This window comes from Scyliorhinus canicula, chromosome 13 (assembly GCF_902713615.1).
Source record: "Scyliorhinus canicula chromosome 13, sScyCan1.1, whole genome shotgun sequence".
NCBI lineage: Eukaryota > Metazoa > Chordata > Chondrichthyes > Carcharhiniformes > Scyliorhinidae > Scyliorhinus > Scyliorhinus canicula.
Genome location: NC_052158.1, coordinates 12,716,485 through 12,730,014, shown reverse-complemented (window position 1 = coordinate 12,730,014; position 13,530 = coordinate 12,716,485). Strand labels below are relative to the sequence as shown.

Below are 13,530 nucleotides of genomic sequence, written 5' to 3'. Positions count from 1 at the left end.
GTGATTGGGGATCACTGTGAATATGGACCCGGTGTGATTGGGGATCAGTGTGAATGTGAACCCGGTGTGATTGGGGATCAGTGTGAATATGAACCCGGTGTGATTGGGGATCAGTTTGAATATGGACCCGGTGCGATTGGGGATCAGTGTGAATATGGACCCGGTGCGATTGGGGATCAGTGTGAATATGGACCCGGTGTGATTGGGGATCAGTGTGAATATGGACCCGGTGTGATTGGGGATCAGTGTGAATATGGACCCGGTGTGATTGGGGATCAGTGTGAATGTGAACCCGGTGTGATTGGGGATTAGTGTGAATATGGACCCGGTGTGATTAGGGATTAGTGTGAATATGGACACAGTGTCATTGGGGATTAGTGTGAATATGGACCCGGTGTGATTGGGGATCAGTGTGAATATGGACCCGGTGTGATTGGGAATCAGTGTGAATGTGAACCCGGTGTGATTGGGGATCAGTGTGAATATGGACCCGGTGTGATTGGGGATTAGTGTGAATATGAACCCGGTGTGATTGGGGATTAGTGTGAATATGAACCCGGTGTGATTGGGGATCAGTGTGAATATGGACCCGGTGTGATTGGGGATCAGTGTGAATGTGAACCCGGTGTGATTGGGGATTAGTGTGAATATGGACACAGTTTGATTGGGGATCAGTGTGAATGTGAACCCGGTGTGATTGGGGATCAGTGTGAATATGGACCCGGTGTGATTAGGGATTAGTGTGAATATGGACACAGTGTCATTGGGGATTAGTGTGAATATGGACCCGGTGTGATTGGGGATCAGTGTGAATATGGACCCGGTGTGATTGGGAATCAGTGTGAATATGGACCCGGTGTGATTGGGGATCAGTGTGAATATGGACCCGGTGTGATTGGGGATCAGTGTGACTGTGAACCCGGTGTGATTGGGGATTAGTGTGAATATGAACCCAGTGTGATTGGGGATCAGTGTGAATATGGACCCGGTGTGATTGGGGATTAGTGTGAATATGAACCCAGTGTGATTGGGGATCAGTGTGAATATGGACCCGGTGTGATTGGGGATCAGTGTGAATATGGACCCGGTGTGATTGGGGATCAGTGCGAATGTGAACCCGGTGTGATTGGGGATCAGTGTGAATATGGACCCGGTGTGATTGGGGATCAGTGTGAATATGAACCCGGTGTGATTGGGGATCAGTGTGAATATGAACCCGGTGTGATTGGGGATCAGTGTGACTGTGAACCCGGTGTGATTGGGGATTAGTGTGAATATGAACCCAGTGTGATTGGGGATCAGTGTGAATATGGACCCGGTGTGATTGGGGATTAGTGTGAATATGAACCCAGTGTGATTGGGGATCAGTGTGAATATGGACCCGGTGTGATTGGGGATCAGTGTGAATATGGACCCGGTGTGATTGGGGATCAGTGTGAATATGAACCCGGTGTGATTGGGGATCACTGTGAATGTGAACCCGGTGTGATTGGGAATCAGCGTGAATGTGAACCCGGTGTGATTGGGGATCAGTGTGAATGTGAACCCGGTGTGATTGGGAATTAACGATTCTCCCTCCCCCCCCCCCCCAAAACGGCTTGCCGCGTTTTACGACAGGCCGCTCGGAGAATCGCGGCGCTTCTCCGGCCCGGTTGGGCCCAGCGGCCTGCCCAATACGACCGGTTCACGCCGGCGCCAACCACATTGTAAAAAACGGGTCTTTGTGGAGCCTCAGCCATGCATTACCAGTTCAGGCCCCCTATTCAAAGCGAGTCGCATTGAATAGTCATGTGTTTCTCGGCACAGCGAGTGCCAGGAGATACGCTCGCTCGGGGACTTTGTTCCTTTTTGGGAAGGTCGCGCCCAGAATGTTTTCTGTGAAGTGGCATTTCTGTATATTGCATGGAGAGAGAGAGTGACTTCACCCAATCCAAAGAGAAATGAAAATGAAATGAAAATCGCTTATTGTCACGAGTAGGCTTCAATGAAGTTACTGTGAAAAGTCCCTAGTCGCCACATTCCGGCGCCTGTCCGGGGAGGCTGGTACGGGAATCGAACCGTGCTGCTGGCCTGCTTGGTCTGCTTTAAAAGCCAGCGATTTAGCCGAGAGAGCGAAACCAGCCCCTCATATCAGGAAGCATGGAATGATGCTGACTTTACCAAGAGTATCCTAGCATTACTGTTTAACTGTTCACACCACCAGTGGTAATTGCTTGTCTCCCAATTCCCCTGTATGTTCAGCAGCGGTGTCCTTTCTCACTATAAACTTATTTCTTTCAGTCGATCAATCTGTTTACCATGCACAAGGGAAACAACGAGAGCCTTGCGGAAACCATACCCAGAAACAACCTGCAGAGATCACGGTATGTGTGGGAAATGGAATGCAAAGCCAGTCTCCAGATGAATGTGCGAATGTTGGCGTATGATTATTGAAGACTTCCTTCATGAGTCATTGTAATTGACCTGGCAATTTCACAGTAAACGATAAACCCAAAGTTATATATTCCATTTGAACACTGCAACTGACCCATAGTGTTAATGGTCTGTAGATATTTGAATGGGAAAAGAGTTAACAAAGTGAGCATTGACCCTATAGAAAGTGCGACTGGGGAATTCATAATGGAAAGCATTAGGGCTATGGCGGATAAACTAAACAGGTATTTTGTATCACGAGAGGATAACAGTAACATTCCAGAAGTAGATACAAATCGGGAAATGGAAGGGAGCGAGTAACTCAGGAAAATTACAATCCAGGGAAGTGGGTGCTCAGAAAATTGTTGGGTCTGCGGGCTGAGAAATCCCCAGGCCTGGAAGGGCTTCATCCTAAGTTCTTGAAAGAAGTGTCTAATGAGATAGTTGATGCATTGGTTTTAGTTGGGGGCCCAGGTTTGATTCCCTGCTGGGTCACTGTCTGCGGAGTCTGCACGTTCTCCCCGTGTCTGCATGGGTTTCCTCCGGGTGCTCCGGTTTCCTCCCACAGTCCAAAGACGTGCAGGTTAGGTAGAATGACCATGATAAATTGCCCTTAGTGGCCCAAAAAAAAGGTCAGGGGTTATTGGGTTAGGGTGGAAGTGGGTGCTTAAGTGGGTCGGTACAGACCCGATGGGCCGAATGGCCTCCTTCTGCACTGTTTGTTCTATGTTCTATGATAGCAAATGTAACTCATTTCTTCGAAAAGGTGGAAGGAGACACAAAGCAGAAAACTACAGGCCAGTTAAGTTAACTGTCATAGGGAAAATATTAGAATACATTACTAAAGATGTTATAGCAGGACACTTGGAAAAATTCATGCCAATCAGGGAGAGACAACATGGTTAGATGCTGAGAGGTTGTTTTCCCTTGTGGGAGATTCTAGGACCAGAGGGCATAATCTTAGAGTAAGGTGTTGCTCATTTAAGACAGAGATAAGGAGGAATTTTGTTTCTCAGAGGATAGCGAATCTGTGAAATTCTTTACCACAGAGAGCTGTAGATGCTGGATCATTAAATATGTTCAATGTTGAGATTTTTAATCAGTCAGGGAATCTAGGGTTATGGAATACAGCGTGAAAGTGGAGTTGAATGATGGAGCAGACTCGATGGCTCCTACGTCTTCTGGTTTTATGGTTTTGTGAGAGGCATGTTTAATAATTTATTGCAGTTCTTTGAAGGAGTCACATGTTGGATGGCACAGTGGTTAGCACTTGTTGCTTCACAGCGCCAGGGTCCCAGGTTTGATTCCTGCTTGGGTCACTGTCTGTGCGGCATCTGCACGTTCTCCCTGTGTCGATGTGGGTTCCTCCGGCTGCTCCGGTTTCCTCCCACAAGTCCTGAAAGACGTGTTAGGTGAATTGGACATTCTGAATTCTCCCTCTGTGTATTCAAACAGGCGTTGGAATGTGGCGACTAGGGGCTTTTCACAGTAACTTCATTACAGTGTTAATGTAAGCCTACTTGTGACGATAAAGATTATTTTTTTAAAAATGTACTGTGGATAAAGGGGACCGCCAGATATATTGGGCGGGATTCTCCGCTACCCGGCGTGACGGGGGGTCCCGGTGTAGGGGAGTGGTGCCAACCACTCCAGGGTCGGGCCTCCCCAAAGGTGGGGAATTCTCCGCGCCTTTGGGGGCTAGCCCCGCGCCGGAGCGGTTGGCACCAGAAGACTGGCGCAAAAAACCGGCGCCCCCGGCAGCGGGGCTGGCCGAAAGGCTTTCGTCGGTCGGCGCATGCGCCGGCGGTGACGTCAGCGGCCAGCTGCCGCTGACGTCACCACCGGCGCACGCGGGATGTGGGTTTCTCTTCCGCTTCCACCATGGCGGCGGCCCTGGCGGCCGCGGAAGAGGAATAGTGCAGCAAGGGCACTGGCCCGGAGTCTGAGCGGGGGGCCCCGATTGCGGGCCTGGCCACCGTGGGGGCACCCCCCGGGGTCCGATCGCTCCCCGCCCCCCCCCAAGACCCGGGGGCCCGCTCGCGCCGCTGATCCCACCGTTACCAGAGGTGGTTCAAACCTCATCGGCGGGAGAGGCCTCCTAGCGGCGGGACTTCGGCCCATCGCGGGCCGGAGAATCACCGCAGGGGCCTCGCCGATCGGAGTGGCGTGATTCCTGCCGCCGCCAATTCCCGGGTGGCGGAGAATCTCTGCCATGGCGGGGGCCGGATTATCGGCGGCCCCAGGCGATTCTCCGACCCTGCTGAGGGTCGGAGAATTTTGCCCATTGTTTTTAAAAAACAAATTTAGAGTATCCAATTTTTTTTTCCAATTAAGGGGCAATTTAGCGTGGCCAATCCTCCTAACCTGCATATCTTTGGGTTGTGGAGTTGAAACCCACGCTGACACAAGGAGAATACGCAAACTCCACACGAACAGTGACCCAGAGCCGGGATTGAACATAGGTCCTCAGCGCTGAGGCAGCAATGCTAACCACTGCGCAGCCATGCTGCCTCTGGTGGATATATTGTACTTTGATTTCCAGTTGTTACATCAGGTGTTTAATTTGATTTGATTCGTTTTATTGTCGCGTGTACCAAGGTACAGTGAAAATATTATTCTGCATATAGCCCAGACAGATTGTTCCATATATGAAAACACGTAGGACATGCATAAATAGACAATGTAAATGCATAGACGCAATCAACGGGTGAAGCATACGGCGTGTAGTACTACTGAGTAGAGAAAATGTGTGAAGAGACCAGGTCAGCCTGGAGTCTTGTAACAGCAGGGAAGAAGCTGTTGTTGAACCTGTTAGTGCGTGTTCTCAGGCTTTGTATCTCCTGCACGATGGAAGAGGTTGGAAGAGAAAATAACCTGGGTAGGAGGGGTCTTTGATTATGCTGCCCGCTTTCCCCAGGCAGCGGGATTTGTAGACAGAGTCACTTGATGGACTGGGCGGTGTTTACAACACTCTTACTGTCTTGGACCGAGCAGTTGCCATACCAGGCTGTGATGCAGCCCGATAGGATGCTTTCTACGGCGCATCTGTCAAAATTGGTAAGAGTCAATGTGGACATGCCAAATTTCTTTAGTTTCCTGAGGAAGTATAGGTGCTGTTGTGATTTATTGGTTGTAGCGTTGACATGGGTGGACCAGTACAGATTGTTGGTGATGTGCACCGCTAGGACATTGAAGCTGCTAAACATCTCCACCTTGACCCCATTGAAGCTGACAGGGTGTGTGCAGTGCTTTGCTTCCTGAAGTCAATGGCCAGCTCTTTAGTTTTGCTGGTATTAAGGGAGAGATTGTTGTCGTTACACCAGTCCACCAGGTTCTCTATCTCCCTCCTGTATTCTGACTCGTCGTTATTCGAGATCCGGCCGACTATGGTCGTATCGTCAACAAACGTATAGATAGAGTTGGAACCAAATTTTGCCATGCAGTCGTGTGTGTACAGGGAGTATAGTAAGGGGCTAAGTACGCAGCCTTGCGGGGCACCGGTATTGAGGACTATCGTGGAGGGGGGGGGTTGTTGTTTATTATTACTGATTGTGGTCTGTGGATCAGAAAGTCGAGGATCCAGTTGCAGAGTGAAGAGCCAAGTCCAAGGTTTTGGAGCTTGTTGTGCGATTATGGTGTTGAAGACGGAGTAGTAGTCAATAAAAAGGAGTCTGATGTAGGCGTACTTGTTGTTGAGATGCTCTACGGATGAGTGTAGGGCCAGGGAGATGGTGTCTGCTGTGGACCGGTTGTGGCGGTATGTGAATTGCAGTGGATCAAGACATTCTGGGAGTATGGAGTTGATGTATTTCATGACCAACCTCTCGAAGTACTTCATAATGATAGATGTCAAAGCCACCGGGATGGTAGCCATTGAGGCACCTGGTTCTTCTCTGGCACCGGTATGATGGTGGTCTTCTTGAAGCAGATGGGAACTTTCCAATGGAGTAGGGAGAGGTTGAAGATATCCGCAAACACAACCACCAGTTGGTCTACACAGGATCTGAGTGCACAACCAGGGACTCCGTCAGGACCCGAAGATTTCCAAGGGTTCACTTTCAAGAAGGCCGATCTGAGTTCGGAAGCTGTGACAGTAGGTATGGGTGTGTCCCTTAAGTGGAAAAAAATAATTGGATAGTCTAAAGTTTTAATTTAAAAAAGTTTTGAAAATCAACGACCCCTTGGAGGGATGGTACGGTGGCACAGTGGTTAGCACTGCTGCATCACAGCTCTTGGAACCTGGGTTCAATTGCATCCTCGGGTGACTGTGTGGAGATTACACTTTCTCCCGTGTCTGCGTGGGTTCACTCTGGGTGCTCTGGTTTCCTCCCACAAGATGTGCATATAGGGTGGATTATAGGGTGGATACGTGGGTTTGAGTAGGGTGATCATGGCTCGGCACAACATTGAGGGCCAAAGGGCCTGTTCTGTGCTGTACTGTTCTATGTTCTATATCCCTCTTTACGTTTCAATTCTTTGCCCTGGCAGCACGGTGGCACAGTGGTTAGCATTGCTGCCTACGGCGCTGAGGACCCGGGTTCGAATCCCGGCCCTGGGTCACTGTCCGTGTGGAGTTTGCACATTCTCCCCGTGTTTGCGTGGGTTTCACCCCGACAACCCAAAGATGTGCAGGGTAGGCGGATTGGCCAGGCTCAATTGCCCCTTAAATGGAAAAAATAATTGGGTACTCTAAATTAATAAAAAAAAAAGTGTTGTGTTTAGGAGGAACTTCTTCACCCAAAGGGTTGTGAATCTATGGAATTCCTTGCCCAGTGAAGCAGTTGAGGCTCCTTCATTACATGTTTTTAAGGTAAAGATAGATAGTTTTTTGAAGAATAAAGGGATTAAGGGTTATGGTGTTCGGGCCGGAAAGTGGAGCTGAGTCCACAAAAGATCAGCCATGATCTAATTGAATGGCGGAGCAGGCTCGAGGGGCCAGATGGCCTACTCCTGCTCCTAGTTCTTATGTTCTTATGTGCAGGTTAGGTGGATTGGCCCTGCTGAATTGCCCTTGGTGTCTAAGAAGGTTTGGTTGGGTTACTCAGTTACGGGGATAGGGTGAAGGTGTGGGCTTGGGTAGGGTGCTCTTTCCAAGGGCCGGTGCAGACTTGACGGGTTGAATGTCCGCCTTCTGCACTGTAAACTCTATGATTCTTAAATGCCGGGTCTGCATTGAAATAAAAAAAAAACCCCGGCAGATAAAAGAAAGAGGAGAAGCAACTCTCCCAATGGCCTGAGGGAAGAAAGGGCTGAAGAAATCGCTGGAGGAGCAACCCATTGGGAAGAAGTGATTTTTAAAGTGCATAAAAGTTTCAGAGGGGGAGCAGGCTAGGTTTGTGCCAAGACTTCAAAAGTGCGGGAAATGCACTGGCGGGAGGAGGGCAACAAAGGATCTGGAGCTGGGCACGGAAAGACCCTGGAAGGAGGGCACGGAAAGACACCTGAGCAACAGTGAAACAAAACAGGGTCTGGCTGAAGTTAAGACGAGTAGAAATGAATGTTCCACCCGTGAAATGCATTGGTTCAGTAAGAACACAATGGATTCCCCTCAGAGGTAACACAGAATTCAAAGACTCCAAATGAAACCAGGAACTATTGAACATAAGGAGGAATCATCAAAAATAATTAAAGCTCTCGAGAAGACATTAAAACAACGAGATGAAACGACTGGCAGCAAACTTGGAAAAGAAAAGGCAAAAGTTGACAAAATGAAGAGGAGGGAGAAAAGAATGAGACCACGGGGAATGAGCTGAACTGCATGAAAAAGCAACTGGAAAATAAGGACAAGTCGAGTGAAGAATTGAATCGGAAGAATAAGAGCTTAAAGGAGGGAAGCTTGACAATGAGAAATGAACTATAGAGGTAAAAACATTTGTAATTGACAGCGAGCATCAGCAATTCAGACAGATTGTGTGCCAGGAAAAGATTGTTGAAATAGTCACACAGATGGAAAAGCTCAAGCACCAATAAGATAAAATGGTCGACGAAGATGCCGAATTGGAATATTGATAAGAGAAGAAACTTTATCACATGACCCAAGAATCAGAAACAGACTACTCTTCACAGATGGCAGACCGAGATTGTGAAAGAACTGTCAAGACTATATTTGGAACTCATAGTGTCACAGATGTTCACAGCATGCAAACAGGCCCTTCGGCCCAGCTTGTCCATGCCGCCCTATTTCTATCACTAAGTTAGGGGCCTCACGGTAGCATGGTGGTTAGCATCAATGCTTCACAGCTCCAGGGTCCCAGGTTCGATTCCCGGCTGGGTCACCGTCTGTGTGGAGTCTGCACGTCCTCCCCGTGTGTGCGTGGGTTTCCTCCGGGTGCTCCGGTTTCCTCCCACAGTCCAAAGATGTGCGGGTTAGGTGGATTGGCCATGCTAAATTTCCCGTAGTGTAAGGTTAATGGGGGGATTGTTGGGTTGCGGGTATATGGGTTTAAGTAGGGTGATCATTGCTCGGCACAACATCGAGGGCCGAAGGGCCTGTTCTGTGCTGTACTGTTCTATGTTCTATGTTCTAGTCCCACTTGCCCGCATTTGGCCCATATCCCTCTATACCCACCCTGCCCATGTAATTGCCGATCTGCTTTTTTTAAGAGACAAAATTGTACCCGCCTCTACCACTGCCTCTGGCAGCCCGTTCCAGATGCTCACCACCCTCTGTGTGAAGAAATTTCCTCTCTGACCTCTGGAACTGTACGTGGTCGAGGCCTATCAAAGAAAATGTTTAGGTTTAAACACACAAGCTTCAAGGTCTTAACAGAGATCCATCACCACTGCAACAATAAGAGGAAACAGATTAAGGACACAATATGACATGGTGCCACAATATGAAACTTTACTTGTGGATCAAGTTGGCTCTCTGGAATTATTGTCTCTGAGACTGGACTCCTGTCCTACCCAATAGACATATATGGATAGACCATTTGTAAACATGTGGATCGCCTGAGGAGGAGAGTGTCCAGCAGTCAGCGTTGGCACCAAGACTTGTTATATTCATAACTAATTTATTCCTGGAGGGGGTGGCACAGTGGTTAGCACTGCCGCCTCATTGGCCACTTTAATTGCCCCTTAATTGGAATAAAAAGGAATTGGGTACCCAAAATTTATTTTTAAAAAAATCTTTGATAGGCTTTTTGGTTCTTGAAGAGCGGCGTAATTCTGTAGCCCGAGATGCCTCAGGATTAACAGAAACAGAAACAGAAACTGAAATAACGGGTACCTCTTCTGCCGCCTCACAGCAGCAGGGTTCAATTACGACCTTGGCTGACTGTCTGTGTGAAGTTTGCGCATTCTCCCCGTGTCTGCGTGGGTTTCTTCCGGGTGCTCCAGTTTCCTCCCACTGTTCAAAGATGTGCAGGTTAGGTGGACTGGCCATGCTAAAATTGCCCCATATTCCCAGATTGTCCAAAAGCTAGGTGGGGATAGGGTGGGGGATTGGGCCTCAGTAGGGTCCCCTTTCGAAGGGTTGGTGCAGACTTGATGGGCCGAATGTCCCCCGTCTGGCAGTGATTCTAAGCAAGTAGTAATGAACTGTGTCAGAAGAGGTACCCGTTATTTCAGTTTCTGTTAATGCTGAAGTTGTGGAGGCATCGCAGGCTACAGAATTACGCCGCTCTTCAAGAACCAAAAAGCTTTTCAAAGATTTTTTAAAAAAAATTTTTGAGTGCCCAATTCCTTTTTATTCCAATTAAGGGGCAATTAATGTGGCCAATCCAGCCAGCCTGCACATCTTTGGGCTGTGGGGGTGAGACCCACGAAGACACGGAGAGAATGTGCAAACTCCACATGGACAGTGACCCTGGGCTGGGATCAAACCCAGGTTCTCAGTGCCGTGATGCAGTAGTGCTAACCACTGTGCCACTATGCCATCCCAAAGATTTGATTTATAACTGTCCAACCACGCATAAACTTTAGTTCGAATTTAGCACAGAGCAACTTAGTTATTGAAGGAGTTAAAAGGGGTAGGGGTACAAAGAAGAAGAACAAAGAAAATTACAGCACAGAAAAAGACCAGCATCACCAATAATGTTGCTCTTTAGAGTCGCCAATATGGTACTGAGGCTCTTTTTATGATATGATATTATGTCCCAAAAGCGTTGCCAATTCTGTGAATGTTTCTATTTCTCTTCCTGAACCACAAGGCTTTCCTGTATATCGGTCAAATGACCACACAACTAGTTAGTCAGTTCAAGTTCAAAGAGGGTTACTTCGACATGAAAGCACAATATACTACAAGTTAAACTACATCTATCAATTACAATAACCTATACTTAACTTCAAGCGACTGGCACTGTGCAAGTGGATAAGGCCTTTATCTTGATCTCACGTAGCTGGTTTGAAGAAGTGGCTCTGTCTCTGCTGGGCTCATCCGTCAGGTAGCGATCGTTGGTCTTGAACTTGGCTGTCTGGTCATTATGCTGCAGTTGGGCTGGCACAGGCCGGGTACAAAGGAGGCCGAACACATGGCTGTGTCCCCCTTTTATCCCTCTAGGGTTTCGCGCTCTTGGGGTGGACCTTAATCTTGGACCCAATAATTCGACAGGCTTCGATCACTGCCTTTGATTTTGCCCAATAAAGGGGCGGGTGCCTTGGTGGCTGGGAGGGTCCTTAGCAGTCATTGACCTTGGCAGTTGGGCTCTCTGAGTAAAGGGAGTGGCACCGATCAGTCTGTGTCTGTATCGGTTTCTTGAGTGCAGTCCTATTGTTCTGGGGAAATGGGCCATTAGAATGCAAACGAGCGGGGTTTTCGATCAGGTCTGCGTTTCAAATACACAGAGCTCTGTATCTGTCTGAGCCCTGGGTTGGCTATAATTCCCATGGCCCTTTGCAGGTGACCACCTCAGATGGCTACAGCCCTTCGGACCTCCAAGCCTGCATTCACCATGATGCCCATCTGAACAAAAACCCCAACCCTTCCGGGGTCCATAATCCCTCTATTCCCATCCTATTCATGTATTTGTCAAGATGCCCCTTATAAGTCACTATCGTATCTGCAGCCACCATTTCCCGGCAACGAGTTTTAGGCTCCCACCACCCTCGGAGTAAAAAAAACTTGCCTCGTACATCACCTTTAAACCTTGCCCTACGCACATTGAACCAACGCCCCCTAGTAATTGACTCTTCCACCATGGGATAAAAGCTTCTGACTATCCACCATGTCCATAATTTGCGGTGATTGTCCCTCGAATGAAGTCCGTGAATGTGCAGCATTACAGGATGTCAGGAGGCTACAAAGGGACACAAGGTAAATAAATAGGAAAAAGCTGATAATCAGGGGGCGAAATTCTCCGCCCCCCACGACGGGTGGGAGAATAGCGGGAGGGCCTTCCCGACATTTTTGCCACCCTCCCGCTATTCTCCCCCCCCCCCGCCGAAGTCCCGACCCGAATCGCTGCCGCCGTTTTTTTACAGCCGGCAGCGATTCTCAGCTGTTAGATGGGCCGAAGTCCCAGCCCTTTACGCCGTTTTTACGAACGGCAAACACACCTGGTCTTGCCGTTCGTAAAAACGGCGTGACTAACTCGCTATTAATAACCATGGCACCGATTGGCACGGCCGTACCACGGCCGTGCCAAGGGTGCCATGGGTGCCATGGGCCCGCGATCGGTGGGCACCGATCGCGGGCAGCGGGCCTGATGCCCGCGCACTACTTGTCCTTCCGCCGCCCCGCAGTATCCATTCGCGGGGCGGCTGAGGGGCAACCCGGCCCACGCATGCGCGGGTTTCGCGCAAAAACACGATGACGTCACCCGCGCATGCGCGGGTTGGAGTCTTCCAAACTGCGCATGCGCGGCTGACGTCATATGACGCGTCAGCCGGCGCTAACTCCGGCAAGCGGCCTTAACGATTTTCGTTAAGCCCGTCTTGCCGGAGCCTACGGCGTCGGGCTGCTAGCCCCGACCGGGGACCAGAATCGGTCCCCGGTCGGGAAGGGGCGCGCTGCCGTAAAACCCACCCGGGTTTTACGCCAGCTTTACAAATTCTCCCGTTTTGGGAGAATCGCGCCCAGGGTATCCATGTGGACAAATGGGAAATAGTCCGTGTTGGCAGGAAGAATAAAGAATAATCTTTATTCTAAGTGGTGAGAGATTGCAGAGCTCGGAGGTGCAGAGATCCAGGTGCTCCAGTGCATAAATCACAAAAGACTTGAGTACAGGTACAGCAAATAATCAGGAAAGCTAATAGAATGATATCATTTAGTGAGAGGGGAAATGAATACAAACGTTCGGGAGGTTAATATTCCGTTGTTCGGTGAGACCACATCAGGAGGGTTTACAGTATTGATTACCTTATTTATGTAACAATGTAAATGGGTTAGGAAGAGCACAGAGAAGGTTACTATTCTAATACCAGGAATGGGCAGGTCGTCATATGTGGAAAGGTTGGAGAGGTTAAGTTTGTACCCACGGGAGTTTAGAAGATGAAGAGTTGACTTGACTGAAACCTTTAAGATCCTGGGGGGGCTATCAATAGGATGGACGTGGGGAGGATGTTTCCTCTTGGCTGAGAAGCTGGAACAACTAGGCAGTCACTGGTTAAAAATAAGGGATCACCCATTTAATACGGCGATTGGGAGAATTTCTTTCTGTGAGAGTTGTGAGTTTCTGGAACTCTCTTCCTCAAAAGACACTGGAAGCAGAGCCTGCAAATAGATTTCAGGCAGTGGTGCATAGATATGTGATTGCCAAGGGGTGAAAGGTTATCCGGGGTAGGCAAGTATGTGGGCTTGAGGTTACAGTTGTTCAACCATGTTCGTATTGAATGGCGGAGCAGGCTTGAGGGGCCGAGTGGCCTGTTGCTAATCCGTCTGTTTGTATGTAACTGCCTGGTGGTGCATCGGACTCTCATTGTATCGGATTCTCCCTCTATTTGACCAGTGTGCATTCTCACTGCACCTGACCGGTGCTGCATCTGACCTGTGTGCATTTGACATGTACTACATCTGACCAAGGTGCATCTAGTACGCACTGCATCTGATCCGTGTGCATTTAACACTGCATCTGACCAGCATGTATTTAACATGTACTGCATCTGACTGGCATGCATTTAACACATACTGCATCTGATTGGCATGCATTTAACACATACTGCATCTGATTGGCATGCATT

The 13,530-nt window shown here is 48.9% G+C and overlaps 1 protein-coding gene across 2 annotated transcripts in view; it reads left to right on the top strand.

The window, feature by feature from the left end:
• The window catches only part of LOC119976391 (complement factor B-like), a 109,570-nt gene that overhangs the window by 79,004 nt on the left and 17,036 nt on the right, over positions 1–13,530 (top strand). For both annotated transcript variants that reach the window (XM_038816904.1, XM_038816903.1), the window contains exon 14: positions 2,281–2,363. In XM_038816904.1, coding sequence (XP_038672832.1) covers positions 2,281–2,363 — 83 coding nt within the window. The remainder of the gene's footprint in view (positions 1–2,280; positions 2,364–13,530) is intronic.